Source organism: Polypterus senegalus, chromosome 1, assembly GCF_016835505.1.
Source record: "Polypterus senegalus isolate Bchr_013 chromosome 1, ASM1683550v1, whole genome shotgun sequence".
Lineage (NCBI taxonomy): Eukaryota > Metazoa > Chordata > Cladistia > Polypteriformes > Polypteridae > Polypterus > Polypterus senegalus.
The window spans coordinates 89505926-89525317 of record NC_053154.1 but is presented as its reverse complement, the minus strand read 5'-3'; the positions used below and the strand labels follow the sequence as shown (position 1 = coordinate 89525317).

Sequence of the window (19392 nt, the reverse complement as noted above, 5' to 3'; positions counted from 1 at the left end):
GAATAGAACAGGATTTTTTCAATGCTTTGTTTAATGTCATTTACTGGTCCTACCCAGTACTAGATAGGTATCCAATAAACACATACAATATGAGGTAAAAACCTAAAAAAATTCTTGTATAGGTAAAGGTTTGTAAAAAATGCCAAGTGGTTCAAATACCAGAGTTCATTACAAGATGCTGAAAAACATGCATCAAAGTTCTAGGAGATATAATTCTCTGTAAGCTTCCTAAGCACTGAACATGGCGGCATATGACATGTCTTCCTCACAGGCGACTTACTGTATGGCCGAGCATTCAATTATTCCACCTGTCCTTCAATTGAAAATATTCTATATATACAGTTGTAATGTATCTTGATCTTGTAAGTCACCTTCGGTAATTGTATCTATTAAATAAATAATGATAATAAAACAATATTGTTTGTAAAAGTTACAATTCCTACGTGTCAGTTTTGTAGATCTACTGTATGGTTGAGGAAATCAGTATTCTCAAACATGGCGATTATATTTCAAATAATAATATGTAATGATTTCAATGTTTGTTTTTTTATTTATTAATGTTTTAGAAGGAGAAGTAATAGGGGGACATGAAAAAGGCCATCCTGAGGGCATCAAGTCTGGCTATGGAACATGTTACTGCTATCCAGGAGACAAATGCTATTGTGAAAAAAATGAAATTCATGGTAAAGTATAAATCACATCTGAATTAAGTAATAATGGAACAAAATGTATAACTAGTACAGGTGTGGTCATTAAGTAAATATGGCCAGGCAACATTAACTTGCTATAGAGTCAAATGAGAAGCAGTAATCTCTGATAGTTACAAAATATGATTTACTTACTTTCTGTTGTGGACCTGTTTATTCACTATTTAAATCTCCGTCATCTTTGTCCAATTTTTCATTTTACCATTTAGCTCATATTCAGATCTCTAGGCTCACTGCAAGGATCTGTTCCATTGGGACACATTTTTTAGAAATAGTTGAAGAGCTCCTTGTCTGCTACACTGATTCCTTTGTTATAATATTTTTTTTCGTTTTATAATTTTTTTTTTCCGATTTGGTGAGTGTGTGTTCTCTGTCAAACTACCCAGAACCGAAACGACATGTTAAAAAATGGACTGATGGATGGACATTTTTCTTTCCTTCCGATATTAATTTAAATTGTTATTAGTATTATTCTGTTATCTTTCACATCATTTCTTTTATGCTGTTTCACATATTTGCATATTATTCTTGCTATGTCTTCCTCCATACCCCTCTCCATTGTACATACTGTACTCTTTCTGGGTTCTGTTTTGTGTAAGGTCGACATTGTGGGTAGCGGAACACACAAACTTGTCTTACCCTTAAGTCTGTTCCTTCTGGGACTTTTGCTTTACTGTTTTAACATTTCTGAGGAAAGAAAACTTTATCTTTCTGCAGATGATTTGTTCTCATGACCAGGGGCAAAATGCCAGTGTAAAGTAGACATTTTGTATTTTCATTTTATTAGAAAAGTCCTGGGAAATGAAGTCTTCTAGAAAGGGAGGGATCATCAGTAAGCCATTGGGGATGTAATGGCAAAAATAAAAGAGAGGAAACCAAGCATCAAAATTCCATAGAGAAACCAAAAAGCTTTGTACATTCAAGCCAACAGTCCTAAAACTCTAAATCTGTAGCCCTAATTACACTCAGAAGTAGCTCAATTATATAAGGACATCCAAAGTTTGGATTCTAGAATATATACACTGCTATCTGCATTTGTGTTAATGTATTTACAATGAAACCTACCCTTTTGTAGGATCATGAATAAATGAAGCCTTCTCTTATGTCCATGTTACCTTCTTTCAACAAATCCATTCTTAAATATAATTTAAGGTAAAGGTCCAAATAGAATTACGAATAGCAAAGAGTCCATAGACAAGAACAAAACATGTTTGTTAGTAAATCAGGAATTGAGCTACTCCTCTTAGCTACTCATCCTACCACTGATGACCCTTTGACAGATCAAGATTATGTATTAAAATTGTTCTTTAACAAATCCCCTCATGTCCAGCTTGTTGCTCCACATCCCTCAGGTGTATTGCAGGCATGGTTGGCATTTCTCTAGAAATCTTCTCTATCCATGTCAACCTGGTATGGAAATAATGCACACCAACCAAGACCATGTGCTAGCCATGTTTGTCACTGTTCACAGCAAAAGAAAACATGCTAACAATAAATAAATAACAATAAATGAGTTTATACAATTCCCTGACGAGTTTTTTAGTTTTTGTGTCCCCCAGTTTAAAGATGGTCCAGTATGATTGAATGTGGATGTACAAATGTGGCCTGTGATTCAATTCATTCTATTATAGCTATAAAGTGATAAAAAATGCCAAGTCTTACATCTGTTAAATACAGGGGAAGACAGAGTTAGGTTAAAAGCACAAGGACACAGAGAAGATTCAATTTCCTCAATACAAAACATCTGTATCTGCTGTAACATTATATTTAAGATACAATGGACTGGCATCCCATCAAGGATTGGTTCCCGCCTTGTGTCCGTCTGTTCTGGAATTTGAACAAACACAAAAATAGGATTAGGAAGATTTGGTAATAAGGTGTCGTCAACTTAAAACATACAAATTATACACCATGGCCTATCCATTGGACTTTTTATATTATTACACAGTTGATTTAATATGACATATAATAAACAAAGTATAAGAATAATGGAATTAATGTTTTTTATTACTTATTCTGTTAAACATTTGATAATAACTTGGGTATTCATTTAGCTACAGTACAGTGTGGGCCATGTTTTTAGAAAGTAGTTTTATGATGTTTACTAAATACAATGAACTTGAAAATAATTTTTCAGAAATGAAAATTTGTTGTGTTGTTGTGATGTCTACTGTAATTGCGGTTTTAGAATATTGATTGATCAAAGAATCCATTGACCTTATTTACTTTGCCAAATCTTTTTTTCTTCTTTTTAGAGTCCATTTGTGACGATATTTGCAAGACGGTGATTGCAACAGGAGTCCTGTTGTCATTTGTTATTTCAGTGCTGCTCTCTTTATTTTTCATTCACCGATACCACAAGAATTCTCCTAAGCCTCCAATCGCCTCTGCTGAGATGACATTCCGTAGACCAGTTCAGTCGTACCCGATCAGTTACTCTGCTAATAATGTTCGCCGACCTTCGGTTGACTCTGTTGAAAACCAAGTGGCTGTGGATGCTTACAAAATACCTGTAGGTTTTCATTTTTTTTTTAATTTGGGGTGGATTATTAATCTGTTTGCTTTCTCATGACATTAGTTTTATGTTGAGCTTTGAAGAAGTAGACTTTGGTGTTAAGTTATACCAGACATGTATGATTAAATAAAGAAGATCTATAAAATGCATTCATATCAAACAGTTTAGTTTTTATCCTACATATAGGATATAAATAAACAGAACACTGCAGGTAAAGCACACATTGTAAGGTATAGTTTATTTTTTTCTATAGTAATATTCAGACTATAAGAACTTAAAAATTCTTCTCCAAAACACTTTATAATAACAGTTATTTTTAAATTTTCAGAGCTGTTTTATTACTGGACTCAATACACTATTATTCATGTTATATATCACCACTGTTATGCTTCTGCCAGTTTCAAATGACCCAGTTTTATAGTTCAGTGATCAGTGTATTTTGATTTATTTTCATTGTTCTGTTCACTTAATGGTTCTAGAACTGGATTAGTAAAGTGGATGGATAGATGTTTATTTAGCAATCATATGTAATGTATTTAAATATTTATATTTATGTAGGATAGATAGATATTCTTAGAATATAATACAGTAGTTTCTTTATTTACAATATGTTAGGACTGGGGGTCACAATGTCAGTCACATGAACCCTTTGGCAAATATTTTTTTTTTTCAAATTGATTTATGAATTGGAGCCCAGCTCTTTTTCTCAACAGAATTTATTTAATTAGCTGCCTTATGTTACTGTGAGTGCACTGGAATAAATGTCATGAAGACAGGCTAAAAAATGGATGGAACTAAAAACAACACAAAAAACAAAATGTATATTCTAAATGTAAAAAAATAAATTGGCAAGATTGATGATTGCCTTTAAAAAAATATATAATAGCGAGAAATGAAAAGTGGAAGCTTGTATAATAAAATTAGAAATTTAAACTCATCTTGATCATTTGAACTGTAATAAATGGCATTAGACAAAGAAATAATGAAAGTGTGCCTCGTGGCAATGGCACTTGTTTTAACCTCATCACCACGGACACCACGAATCATAATTTACTTTGGGATCCAAGTTGCTCTGTTGACTTGACTAAGTGTTTCATTTGACCATGGTCTAATTTATTTGTTTTCACTATAGACAATGGATTTGCCTCTAAATTGGATAATTTCAGTCTCTTGCAAGTATTTGTAGCTTTCTGTGCTAGCATTTTAAACAGATGGACCGTCTGTAAATCAGAATGATTATGGTTGACCATGGTCTGTTTTGACTTCTTTCTATGTTCAATACTGTCATAAAAGTCAAACAGTAACAACTGAATTTCACTTTAAAACAGGAGGATCCAAAATGGGAATTTCCAAGAAAAAATCTTGTGCTTGGAAAAACTCTTGGAGAAGGAGAGTTTGGCAAAGTTGTTAAAGCTACGGCATTTCGGCTAAAAGGAAAGGCTGGCTATACAACAGTAGCTGTAAAAATGTTAAAGGGTAAGTTATCATGGGTGCCACTAGTTTTAAGAATGTGGCGATGCCATACTGTTGGAGAGAAAAAAAAAATTGGGTGAATTGAGCTAGTGGTTAGCTTTTTCAGAGATACAAGTCACAGAGTTCAAACCCAGACCTAATAACTGTCAGTGTGGAGTTAATAATAATAACTCTTTACATTGCGAAATGAATAGCGTCAACACACACAAAAAGGTTTGGGGCAGCCACCCATATATTGGTTCTGTCTGCAAAAGGGCTTTGAAAGAGCACTCATGTCCATTGTTTTGAGTCCTGAACTGAACTGATGGGATGTTGAAATGATGGCAGCTTTAAAGGCCAAAACTGGAAGTAACATCGTCCGTGGCCGGAGCTGGAATTAACGTCGTCCGTGGCGCCAAAACCGGAAGTGACGTCATTCGTGGTGCCTGAACCGGAAGTGACATCATTGATGGTGCATCTGGTAGGTTTTCCCATATCTGGCCTGCAGAGATAACAGAAGTATGATTTGTGTACCCTGCCACCCCTTGGCCTGGCAGGTAATTACCACTCAACTACTATCCTACTCGCACATGTGTGACAACAATTATATAGCACGTTTCTCAAAACTCAAACGCAGGGAGGACCCAGGAAGTAAACCCACAATCTCCTTACCACTGCGCCACCTGTGTGGATTAGCATATTCTCCCATGTGTTTGGGGGCTTTTCTCCATCTACTCTGGTTTCCACCCACAACTTATTGATGTGGAGTTATTTGGCAGCACTAAATTGGCCACGTTTGCTTGACGAGTTGATTCCTGCTTTCTACAGCCCTTTGTTAAACTACGAAGATTGATGGCTGGATGAATTTTAATAGTAGGGAGTACTTTACCTGAAGTGGTTCTCATATTCACCCTTGTATACTGTACAGTATAAGGTTATCAGCATCACATATGACAATAGGTACTGTGATCTAATAGTTAGAGATATACAAGGCAGCATGTGGAAGCGTGATTCTAGGTTTATGGTGCCTATATACTGTTAGTCACTTCATACAGTATCTATCTATTTCTTTATCATCCTTTTGGATTTGCAGTTGTTTAGTGACCACTAGATATCCAGTCATTATTTTTATCTTTTTTTTTTTTTTACATCTTTTTACCAACATGCTCTTACATTATTACTTAATAATAATAGATGCAATATTAATACTCAGCCTGTACTGTTGTCTGTTGTATTGCACTGCTTACCGCAGATTAGTGTACAATTTCTAACAATGATGACTACTAACTTTAAACCACTAACAGACTCTTGAACGCTGACTGTGTAGAGACTGCATTTTTTCCTTGTGCCTGCATCTTCTAGAAATATACACAGAGGATTCTTGGCTACTCTGAGTAGGCCCAGTATGAGTGTGGATGTGGGTGTGTGTACCCATTTAATTAGAAAATTAATAGATTTTATTTTTCAAAATAGTCATCATTTTTAAAGAATTGTAAATGTTGCTGGTTTCTTTTCGATATTTAAAAAAAGCTGATCATGCATAACAGGTGGCACAATGGTTCAGTGATAAGAACGTCCTTACAATCCAGGTTTGAATCCCTCGCCTGGTTGTTGTCTGTGTTTGTTTTTCTCCATGTCCACATAGTTTTCCTCATACCAGGTTAATAGGTGGCAGAATACAAACTGTAAATTGTGCTATAAACTGGCACCCAATCCAAAGTTGGGGTCTACCTTGCGTTTGTAGCTGTTGGGGTTGGCAGCATCCCAGACAAGGCAGAACTGGAGTGAGTCTGAGAATGAATAAAGAAATGAATGAACATATGTGATACGCGAGTCATTATGATCCAGTATAGTAGGTGTTGGTTCAACTTAGTCTCTGTAGGTTTAGGTGCTGAAGCAAGGACCACTTTTGTTACAGTGCTCAACACATTACTGAGTATTGTTTCTGCATCCTATTTTTTGTTAGTATATTGTAGAACAAATGCACAACAATTACTAACTCAAATATGTTTTGTAATTCTTCACAGAAAATGCTTCCCAGAGTGAACTTCGAGACCTCATGTCTGAATTTAATCTGCTGAAGCAGGTTAACCACCCTCATGTTATCAAGCTGTATGGTGCCTGCAGCCAAGACGGTATGATGCCCTGTTAAATTAAACTGAACTTATCATAATAACATGGAGAAGCATTGCTATTTATGAAATGGTGCACTACCTACTTCATGTTCTCCTTTACAATATTTACACATATTTGTCTGTGATTTATTTCTATGACTCTTCCATCTTTGCCATACGCAGGTCCTTTTCTAAAGCTGTTTATCTTGCACAGGGCCTCTTTACCTGATAGTAGAATATGCTAAATATGGGTCCTTGCGCAGTTTCCTCAGAGAAAGTCGGAAGGTTGGACCTAGCTACATGGGTAGTGATACAAACCGAAACTCAAGCTACCTGGAAAACCCTGATGAGAGAGCGCTGACCATGGGGGACCTTATCTCATTCGCTTGGCAGATTTCCCGAGGAATGCTGTACCTCGCAGAAATGAAGGTGAGTATCCAGGCCCACTCTTAAAATTGTTAAGAGTTGAGGATCCATAGCTAATTTGATTGGGATGACTTAAATGTCAACACTTTTATTTTTCTTTATTTGAATACATAATACTTTTCCTTTTTAGTTTATAAACAGTGTCTGTATTGTTATATGGTGTAAGCTATTTTTGTCATTTTTTTTAACATTTTATTGAATGTATTGTGATAAAGGCTCTATATATGCACCCAACACAACACAGACTTACAATGGAGGCACTTTAAAATTTACAAAAAGATTTATTTTTCTTCAGCTGATGTCCACGTCTTCCCTGTGTCCCTCAGCCCTAACACAGACCCAAAGCACACCAAACAAACTAAAGTAAAGCACACTACAACACACTCTTCTCCACCACTCCTCCTTCTCCCGACTCAGCCTCTCGAGTGGTGGTTGCTGGCTCCTTTTATTAGGCACCCGGAAGTGCTCCAGGTGCTTGATTGCCGAGTCCTGGCTGCATTTCTGGGTATGGCGAAAATACTGCCCACAAGAGCCCAGCAGCTCCCACTGCAGCACCCACTGGCGGTGCCTGTGGAACCCAACAGGGCTGCACCAAACTCCAACTCCCATGAAGCCCTGCGGGAGTCCGAGGCACCTCTGCAACCCAGGGAGGCTGCCATCTAGCATCCAGGAGTAGGTATTGGGTCTCCCATGCTTGCTCCCCCCAGAACATATGCTTCAGGGGTGTCCCAGCCGGGCAGGGGCCCTGGCCATCCGCCACAGTATTAAAATCAAGCAGTGTTCCATTGAAGCAAGTGAAGTTTTACAAAACTAGGTTCAAGTCAAGTCAACTCCCACCCATGAGAAAGAGAGCTGGGACAACACAGTGAAACTTTAACAGTAGAAAAAATAAGTAAGTAAATAAATAGAATAAAAAGGGGAACAGAATCTGCATCCTCAATTTAAATGCTTATTCTAAAATGTTATTCATTATTTAATCCTGCCAGGTTTTAAAAAGGTTTTGCACAGATTTTTATCATTTTTAAATATTCAAAAGTGAACCTAAACCCAAACACACGTTTAAAAGGAATATGCCACCCAAAGATGATGTTGTTTTTATATGTTACTAATCAAAGTAAGTACATAGTTTTTGTCATATACTTTCTCCATGAAAACATGAGATGAGAATTTTTTTCTCAGACACCACTACAAACTACATAGCATATAAATATACCATTTTTGGAGTATTCCTTTGAGGAAAGTAAAATAAATACACAGAACTTTAGAACAGCAAGGTTGAACTTAAAATGTATGGTAACTGAAGTACTTTGTAGTACAGATAAGCACAAGTCCCAATTCAAAAGTGTGGGACAGATAATAAACATTCTATAGATGACAAAGGTCTCAAAGGACTCGATCATGGTTCATGAAGTGAAAACTGGTTGATGTTTTTAATATTAAATGGTATGTATTTACTTTGTTTAGCAGATCATGGCAGGTTTTCAAGTGTACCAGTTAATAGTTTTTTGTTTGGTTTATTTTATTTTGCTAGGTAGTGAGTGATACAAAAGTCAATTGCCAGTTTGTTTTAATTCCATTGTTATTGAAGGTGCATCAGTCCTTGTTGGCAGTACTAATTTCCAACAACAGGTGGCAGAATATCATTCTTTATTTTGATAGTCTTTCACAATTCCTCTCTAAAACTTCATTTAAAAGTATGGATTAAGTCCCAGCTGTGTTGGTAAATTTGTTACAATTTGAAATTTAAAGGTCATGCACTACCTGCTTGTTCGCATTTTTATAACAGAGTGAAAATGTGGCTTAAGCTTTGTGAAAAAATCATTTCAGAGATTTCAGGGTAAGGTTTTGTTGTACAATGTTTGATGAAAAAAACACAACGTGGCAGCCTATTCAAATAAAACATTAAGAATAAGCACTGACACTGTTCAGGGGGAACAGATAGCATAATGATCAAAAGAATGTCTTGAAACTTTATTTATTTGAACGATTACCTTCCCTAACTCACCCAGCAAAGTTTTTTTACTTTGTTGTCTTCTGAAAAAATAACATTAGGTATCCAGTCATTTTCTGAATTGACATCTGTTTGTAACAGCTTGTTCATCGGGATCTTGCGGCTCGAAATGTGCTAGTAGCAGAGGGGCGTAAAATGAAGATTTCAGATTTTGGGCTTTCTCGAGATGTCTATGAGGAAGATTCTTACGTTAAAAGGAGCAAAGTGAGTGCAGTTTCTGAATACATTTTAATGAACATTTCTACAGTAAGTATGCTTTTCTTAAATTGCTTGTTTGTGAAACAGTTGGTCAATGAAGGTTAGTGTCGTCTTTATGTTGTATGTTTGTGTTGATGTTTTATTTGTTTGAACTTTACTAAATCCAGTTCCATTAAATTGACATTATTGAGGCAATTAAGTAAAAAGTAAAATAAAAAGTAATGCTAATTCTGTGAGCTCATAAGAAAGCAAAGTGTATAATAAATACATTTTTATTATAAAATGCAACAGTTTATCTTTATTTTTCCACCAGTCACTCAGTCAATATTTACTTATACGTATAGTGTCATTCATAAAATACATCACCATCACAAGGCGCTTCACATAGTTAGCAAGAATATGCTGTATTTAAAAATGAACAATAAATAAAAAGAGCTGTCATTTACAAATACAATTACAGGCTAAAGTCTACATAAGTAAAGAATAACGTGTGTTGTCCACATTACTTTATGCTCACTTATTAGTACTACAGAAATTTAAAATTTTTTATTTTATCGCCTTGCATGTAAAATGTTTATCTTGTTTTGCATTATTAATCATATCATCTGTTTGTAAATGTCTCCCAGGGTCGAATACCTGTGAAATGGATGGCAATAGAGTCTCTCTTTGATCACATCTACACAACACAAAGCGATGTGTAAGTATACTTTCAGGGGGTTCAGAAAGCTACATTATATTTTAAACGATTTCTACATGTGTCATTTGCTGCTCCTAAACAACTAGAGTGTAGAAGAAACTAGACTTTCAGAAATATTGACTAATTTAATTTCTGTTTGAGTTTTACAATGTCAGAATATGCTGAAATATTTACTTTCATAAACACATTCAGTCGTTTAAAAGAATGCAAAGAAGAAAAAAGACTGAATATATATAGCCTGAATTTAGCTGTGGTCCTAGAGATCTTCAATACGTAAAACTTCAGTACTTACATTACACATGCCAATACATTTTTCTCCTCTATTTAATGGAATGGACATGCCAGAGACCTTTCGAAAAATATAAAGACAGGTATAAAATATTCATGAATAATTGATAAAAATATTTCTCTTGCCCAGGTGGTCATTTGGTGTTCTTCTGTGGGAAATTGTGACACTTGGAGGAAATCCTTATCCAGGCATCGCTCCTGAACGCCTCTTCAACCTTTTGAAGACAGGATACAGAATGGAAAAACCAGAAAACTGCAGTGAAGAAATGTAGGTTTGCCTAAAAATGATTTTCCTAATTGATTTTCATATACAGAAATTGTTCTGCTTTGAGAAAATAATAATTTGCTTATGACAGAACATCCTGGGTATCTCTGGCTCTGCCTTCCAGTGGTTCATGTCTGGGTAACAGCAGATCAGGCTCAGTGATAATTGCACAAGGACTTTCTCAAGGCTCTTATCTGAAGGCCTCTGTTGTTCTCCATAGTCATATACAGTAATCCCTCCTCGATCGCGGGGGTTGCGTTCCAGACCCCCCCGCGATAGGTGAAAATCCGCGAAGTAGAAACCATATGTTTGTATGGTTATTTTTATATATTTTAAGCCCTTATAAACTCTCCCACTGTTTACAAATATTCCCCGCAGAGTTATACAGCATAATCCCTTTGTATTCTCTTAGATATTAGGTAAGATTCATTGAAATTATGTATATAAACACACTGTTTATATACAGTAAAACCTAAATATTTTAAAGATATCAAGTGTCTCTGATATCACATATGTTACAGCCATTACGATAGACAGGCCACCAGCAATAAATACGTACAATGCAAGAAAAATTGTATACAGTAAATGTGTGTACAGTGACACTAAACATACGTACATGTACTAAGTACTGTAAGTAGAAAATTAATTATGGTTACTCACCAACAATGACACGATGACTTGTCCGATAACAATGAGTTTAATTTTACTGCACAACAAAGGAGAGCGTTACAGTTCTTAAAAAGTAGCCACTTCAGGCGATTGTGTAGCAGTGCCATTGTTCTTCTTCTGGCAGTCTTCAATGCAAATCCCTAAAGCAGATTGCATCCAGACTACTGCTTTATTACATCCACTTACAACTCGTTTTGCACCCTGGTTAAAAGGACACTGCGGCCGTAGATCTTATATTCCTTTCCTACTTTTTAAATAAAAAGAATCGTAGCCTTCAACAAATCCAAAACGTTTACCTTTTCGGCAATCGTTAACATCTTCCGTTTGCGCTTGGGCACGGCCCCTGAAGCAGTAGCAGATCGTTTTGGAGCCATAATGAAGGGCTTGACTATGCACAAAGATAAACACAAAAGAGCACAACTCTTTACACAGCGAAACACGTTGATGCTGAATGAGCGAGACAAGACTTCCTGGTTAACACTGCATTCAGCAGGCAGGAACTTAACTGCGTGCTCTGATTGGTTAGCTTCTTAGTCATCCGCCAATAGTGTCCCTTGTATGAAATCAACTGGGCAAACCAACTTAGGAAGCATGTACAGGAAGTAAAAAAGACACATTGTCCGCAGAACCCGCGAAGCAGCGAAAAATTTGCGTTATATATTTAGTTATGCTTTCATATAAAATCCGCGATAGAGTGAAGCCGCAAAAGTCGAAGCGCGATATAGCGAGGGATTACTGTACACCTACCCTTGGCCATAATATTCATACCTTTGGACTGGATTGCCATTTCTATGTCAATGATACTCAGATCTTTTTCAGTCTTAAAAGTGAAAGTTCACCAGAGCTTTTTCAGCTCACAACTTGCCTCAATGAAAATAAAACTTGAATGGAATATATCTCTAAAACCAAACTGCAACAAAACTAAAGTCATGCTAATTGGAACTAAAGCTCAGCTTAAGAACATGAGGTATTTCTCAAGTATGTTATCAGACCTTCTTCTACTACAAGGAATCTTTGTGTCATTTTTGATTCCTCCCTTTCTTATTCTAACCACAATCATCACATTAAGAAACATTCTTACTTCTACTTTCTATGAACGATACCCGGGCACAGACAGGCAGACATGTTGTAAATTCACCACCACACATTTATTTACACTATGTACAAGACTAAAGTGCACACACAAAACCCCAAAAAGTCCCCAAAGTCCTGGCAAAACAATGCCTTCACTCTTCGGGCCGCCTTCACTCTTTCTCGTCTCTGACCTTGTCCTTCTTCCACCCGACTCCAGCCTCGAATGAAGGGAGGCGGCCCCTTTTATCCGCACCCGGATGTGCTTCAGGTGCTCCCCGGCAATCTCCTGCTGACACGCCCCAGTGTGGCGGAAGTGCCTGCTGTTCTCCCGGAAGCTCTCCGGGTGTTCCTGCTTCTCCTTCCCCCAGCACTTCCTGTTGTGGCGGAAGTGCTGAGGTCCAGGGTTCCCAAGGCATTGGGGCACCCCCTGGCGTTGACCACGGGCCCCTACAGGGTTGGGCTTCCAAGCCCTCTACCCGTGGCCCCCAAAGCAACCAGGGTGGTGGCCCCCACGTGATCCAGGGTGGGTGTAGACCCTCTTCCGGTCCTTCAAGGCATCCCAGCCGGGTCGTCGCCCCTGGCATCCCTGACACTTCGTAACATACAACTTGTTCGCTCATTCTCCTCCTTTTCCAATTCTAAGAAACTTCTCCATGCTTTATTACTTCCCATATCAACTACTGTACTCCCCTGCTGTCAGAGCTCCAGTTGGTTAAAAACTTAGCTGCAAGAGTTCTTACATGGACCCATAACAGCGAACACGTAATACTCATCCTCCTCCACCTTAACTAGCTCCCTGTGTCTTACAGGATAGAATATAAAATTCTGTTCCTAACCTATAAAGCTTTACATGGCCTGGCACCGCTCCAAATCTCAGCAATCTCCTCCATCACTATGGTCCTATTCACCCACATAAGGTCCACATGTCCAGACATGGCTTTTTGTTAGGCTTTAGAAGTCAGGGTGAAGTGGCAGCTTCCAGGTAACCATTCAGGTGTTCAGTAAAATAGACTGCATTATCAACACTTCTCAGTAAGCAAGACGCTTAAGTAGCATTTGTGACGTGAACTCACCTCAATTCTGGGATAGCCATGAGGTCTTGTGCAAGGGAGTGTCATGGTTACACTGATGGAGTCTTCATCACTCGAGATGGAACTTCTCAGTCGGTAACATCATTTGTATTGAGAAATGGTTAGTGACCATGGTGAAACTCCTACTTGCTTTCTCCTATCACTCACTTAACACTAATGACTTTATGCTTGTTCATGTTGTTTATGCAGCACTACCTTTGAGCTAAGGTGCCTAACAGGAAGCCCTATACCTTCAAAATATTGTGCATCCTTTGCCCCGAGAAGTGTTCAATTAGAAATTATGGAGTGTCCCACAGCATGAGTGACCATAAAGCCACTAGTCTCCAAAAGTGGAAACAAAGAAAGAAAAATACATGTGTAGGGGCCTCTTTTTGTACCAACCATAGGAATGTCTGTAAATGTTGTCTTTGGTTTAGCAGGTTTGACTTGCCTGGTGTTTGGAAACCTACAGCCTTATGAGGTCTGTGCTTATAACTTACACCAAATATTTTGTTTCCTCTGATAATCAACCTGTTATGAGTCTAATGTAGCCACATTCAAGGAGGGTTAAACTATCAATGTCTACTAGGGATGTCAAGTCAAGTTTACGGTTGTGTACATAGTAGCCAACTTTGTACATGCATATCTCCGGAGAACATTTGACAAAAATGCAATACAAACAGTAAATAAATACAAAGTACATATAGCATAAAACATACATAAATATACAGTACTTGTTCTTATGATTGACTGTTTAGTAACATTACGACCTTTGTGATGACACTGTGAGTGCCAGTGGCCCAGTAATAGCTGCCAGAAGGAAGGAGTAAGAAAAATGACTGTGCAAGACGGCTGAGGTCTTTATTTATACGGTTTGCATTTCTAAGGCAGTGAGTCTTGCATACAAAGAAGGCAGTTGTGTGCTTGTAGTGTTCTGGGCCACCTTCACCCCTCTGTACAATGGTTTGTATCTTGAGCGGAACAGGTGCCATACCAGCATGTAATGCAGCCAGTGAGGATGGATTCCACTGTGTACCAGTAGAAGTTAATGAAAACAGATGGAAAAACCCGAGCTGCCCTCAGACATTTGAGGTCACACCTAGAAATATAAAAATAGTCACTCTTGGCAGCATCTACTCCAATGGAGATGTCAGTGTGGTGTGCCTTCTATTTCCTAAAGTCTTTAACCAGCTCCTTGGTTTTGGTGACATTAAGGGAGAGTTTGTTCTCCTAGCACCACTGGGTAGAAACTCTTCTCTGAAAGCTGTCTCATCACTGTTCGTGATCAGGCCCATAATGGTGGTCTTTTCTATGCATTAATCCAGGGGTACTCATACTTTTTAATCTTGGGACCCAAGAAAGAAAATAAGTACCATACTGGAACCCAAGAAGAGAATTAATGAGAGCAAATACATATATAGACAACAAAAAATGGCCATATGATAAAACATAGTAAATGTTTTGCTTGCCATTCAAACATATTTCTTACATAAATATTACTAAAAGAGAAAAGTATAAAGCAACAGAACATTGATCTGACGAACACAATTTACTTGAGCCACAATGACTAAGTAAAATACAGGAGACTTATAAACTAAATATTGTAGTTCTGTGTGCAAGAATGAACTTTGAGTAGCAATATATTTTATAATTTAATTATTGTAGTGTACTCTGGCTGTGAAATGTAATTATTATAATGGCTGTGAAATTCAGCATGTATTTGTGACCAAGTGTGAAGCGGCAGGGATGAGGTTCAGAACCTCCAAATCTGAGGCCATGGTCCTCGGTCCTCTCTGTCCTCTCCGAGCGGGAGGTGTGTTACTGCTTTAAATGTACTAGGGTGTTGTACCGTGTTGGCCATTGTTAGTGAGAAGTCAAGCAAAATGACACCTTTTATTGGCTAACTTAAAGATTTTCCAATGTTGTTACCTGTCCTAGTGTGTATATAAACACAGGGAACTCCAATTTCTGTATTACATCTTGCCTGAAGAAGGGGCCTGAGTTGCCTCGAAAGCTTGCATATTGTAATCTTTTTAGTTAGCCAGTAAAAGGTGTCATTTTGCTTGATTTCTCACTGCCTCAAATGAAGGACTTTAAGTACCTCTGGGTCTTGTTCACGAGTGAGGAGAAAAGGGATGGTGAGACTGACAGATTGATTAGGGCGGTGAGTGCAGTTATGTAGCCGCTATATTGCTTCATAATGGTGAAGAAGGATCTGAGCTAGAAGGCCAAACTTTCAATTTACCAGTTGATCTACATCTCTACCTCACCTATGGGTTACAACGCATAGTTTAGGAAACACTGGACTAATCTATTAGGAGAATGACCAGGAAATTTATAGCAAATCAGTGTTACTCTGTTTATACATATTTTTGTTTTATTCAAGCTGTTAGGCAAACATCTGATTGAGACACATTGTAACTTTATTTAATGAACACCAGATTGAACTTTTTAACCGCCAGTTCAATGTCTGCTTGGTTTGCTTTAGTGACCTGACTGCTATTTATTTGTTGACATATTGAAAGCAAGGTAAGGCACATGGAAACAGACTGCCACTCTCACTTAATAGGACCCATTTTGACTCACCTAATAGGTACATCTTCTGCTCAAATTTACTACAAATTTCACACTTTTACTTAAAATGGGCCTTGCCAATAGGGCACTAATTTTCAACTGAGAAATAAGAACTAACAGTGGCCCTTTGTAAAATAATTTCTGTTAAGCAGCTTTTCATGCCCTAGATATTACTTCATTCATGTCTCAGCTAATGCCCATTTTTTGTTCCTCATTTTCTAAGAGTGATTTATGACGCTTTCTGTCTCCTTGTCTCAGTTTCTCTTATTTATTTGTCTGCTCTATGCTGAGTGTGACTGTCTCCCCTACTTCTTTTTGTCCCTTTTTACCTCTTTTGGGTTATTTGGAGAGTTTTCAGCTGGCCAGTCTGATGTCCCCTGAGATAGAAGGTTAGCTTTTTCACAGAATAAAAGTGTAGTTCTAAGCTCCATTATCACAAAAAGTCCCTGCATTCTTTGAATGCTCCTTCTGGGTAGACCAGTTTAATAGCCTATTATGTTTCAGCAGCATAATTCAGAAAATAGTGAAACAGTGTGGTTTGGTTTTCAGAGGGATGGAAATTCCAATTCATGGAGTGCATTAAACAGCTGGTAGGAGTGTAAGGTAGTCATACTGTTGGTATAATATAAACAATATGAAGTCATACCTTCAAACGTGGCTATCAAATCTGAATGTGTAAATATCTGGTAATAAACATTATACTAGATGGAGCAAAAAATCCTTCTTACCTTATTAATGGAAAATAACCCTTCCAACTTGAATTCTGATAATATGAAGTGCTGTTGCCTTGTTTTTATTAAATCAATTCTGGCAGCATCATTCTATTTTGTTTATTTATTTATTTTTTGATATCTCTGTTTTTAGGTATAGTCTAATGCTGCGATGCTGGAAGCAGGAACCAGAGAAAAGACCTCCATTTTCTGACATCAGCAAAGAACTTGAAAAGATGATGATGAAGAGTAGAGTAAGGCACCTAAATATAAGTGCAAGACCCTTTAAGACCACCCATCCTACTGCCACACACATTTTTTAAATAGCAGTATACTGACAATTTATGTTTTAATGTTATTAATTATTTTGGAATTCATTTTTTCACTATATATACGTGAAGGACTACAGTAAACAGGGTACATAGAGGTATCAGTTGATTGTACTAAATACTGCATTTGTATATGCAGCATGTGCATGTCTGCCAGGGACATTTTGCCTTTTGTTGCTGAAGAGAACATTAATCTTCCTAATCACATGTTGAATCTAAAGAAATGACTGAGACTCTGCCCTGCCAAGCAGTTTGCCTACAAATGTCTGTACATTAAGATAATATAATTACCTGTTTACAAGATAACATATGTGACATACAGCTCAATCAGATATTGTACATTGCATATAGTTATATCATAAAGAACTGTATTTCAGCAAAAATGAGAATTTCTTTAGTTAGCATGTCAACCTGACAGCCCCCGGACGCTCAGTTCAAATCCTGGCACTTTCGATTTCTGCGAGGAGATTGCATGTTCTCCTACTCAGGGCCTTCTTAACTGCATTATAGGCCCCCAAGCAAAGCAGTGCAATGGGGATCCTACCTACACAACCACTCAGCAAGTCACAACATCCATAGATTAGCATGGGGCCAACAGGCAACTGCCCAGCATGCTCATGCGTTAAGACGGCCCCGCTCCTACTGTCTAGGTGGGTACTTAACATTCCTCCCATACCATAAGACATGTAAAGCTAATTGGCAAACGTAAGTTCTCTTTCTACGTGTGAATTCTACTCATACTCAGGCTGCCACTCCTCTAAAATGAAATGGACACAGTGAACACAAGGATGGGTGTTGCACTTCTATCTTCGCTGTAAGCCTTTCTTAAAGTCAGGTGTTTCAAAAATATTCTGTTTTGGCAGACACCTCAGTTAATTGTTCAGTAGCTATCGATACCCAGTTCGGCAAACTTGTGCATAGGGAGTTGTGATCCTTGATTGTCTATTTGCACAAATTAGGTGTCCATATAAACATGTAGAAATCCACTTTTGAGCATGTTTTGGTTTAACAAAAAAATATTATCTACACATTTTTAAATATTATATGTTGAAAACATCAAGTACACATCAAGTTGGTGTTGATGAAAAGCAAACATAGAAAAGAAAAAGTGTAATGTGGTAAGGTTTATAAATTAAACTGAGCACAGATGGGTTGATGTTTCACAGATTTGACTTGTCACTCATCATATTCTTGCTACCTTTTGCATTTAGTAACTGACATTTCTTAAAATGGTATTGTGCAGGCTACAAAAGCATCCGCAGGTCTTGTAATTTCCTTCTTCCTCTTTGCAAGTATAGAAAAAAAACCTCCTGTGTCAAGTGCTGCTCTGCCAAGGAGCACGGTGATTGGTAGAATTAGTCTTTGTTATTTTGCTGAGACATGTAAAACTTCTTTTAAGAAATGACAATTTTGTCAACATTTGTAAAAGTATTTCAATATAAATTACTTTTCAGCATAACATATATTATGTGAAAATTATATGTTTAAAACTTGGAGTTTGTGTGCATGTTATTAATCATGTCAGAGTAGGCCTAACCATATTTAAAGGAGCTTGAAGTGTCCTAGGAGACACAACATACATTATTAAAATCTACATAAAATGCAAAGAAAAAGTAAGCAATGGTTGCGTTCAGGGTGGCACAGAGATCATTGCTGCTGCCTTAAAGCTACAGAGTCTGGGGTGCAAATCAAGTCCCAGCATGGGCATTGTTTGTCTGTGGAATTTGCCTCTTCTGCCTATGGTTGTATGGACTCTTCTCCTGTGTTTCCCCAACGGCCTGACTCTTTGTGCAGGACTGTGCCTGGCAGTGGATTAGTGTTCTGTTCAGAGGTGCTGCCTGCCTTGCACCCAGTGCTACCACGATAAAATCTGGACCCTGTGATTCTTTACTGGGTTAAGTGGATCAAGTAATAGATGGGTGTTTTTTTAAGTGTACAATAGATGAAATTGTAATTGATGATAGACATGTTGGTTGGAATTTCACTGTACTTCATATGTGACATTACGTGACAATACATGCTGTCAGGATATTTAGATCAATTCTGTAATTTTGGATTAATTCAGAATAGACAGTTGGTTGAAACACTTCCAGAATAGTTGACCTGATAACTTTCATTGTTCTTCCATTTCTTTTATGCGTGTTGAAAAAAGGAAACTCCAGTGTTGGGTGATTAATGTCTTCAAAGGAGTGTTTGCACTTGCTAGTGCCTCAAGTAAATTGCTAACTAAATCATCCGACGATTCCTCTTTTTAATTAGCCCCAAATTGTATAATCAGTCACCTTGAGGAAAA

At 37.5% G+C, this 19392-nt stretch overlaps 1 protein-coding gene across 2 annotated transcripts in view; it reads left to right on the top strand.

Annotated features, from left to right (window-relative positions):
• ret (ret proto-oncogene receptor tyrosine kinase) overlaps positions 1–19392 on the top strand; it is a 152132-nt gene that overhangs the window by 122022 nt on the left and 10718 nt on the right. For both annotated transcript variants that reach the window (XM_039753135.1, XM_039753136.1), the window contains exons 10-18: positions 567–683; positions 2963–3219; positions 4551–4698; positions 6702–6809; positions 7003–7217; positions 9307–9429; positions 10050–10120; positions 10539–10676; positions 16925–17024. In XM_039753135.1, coding sequence (XP_039609069.1) covers positions 567–683; positions 2963–3219; positions 4551–4698; positions 6702–6809; positions 7003–7217; positions 9307–9429; positions 10050–10120; positions 10539–10676; positions 16925–17024 — 1277 coding nt within the window. The remainder of the gene's footprint in view (positions 1–566; positions 684–2962; positions 3220–4550; positions 4699–6701; positions 6810–7002; positions 7218–9306; positions 9430–10049; positions 10121–10538; positions 10677–16924; positions 17025–19392) is intronic.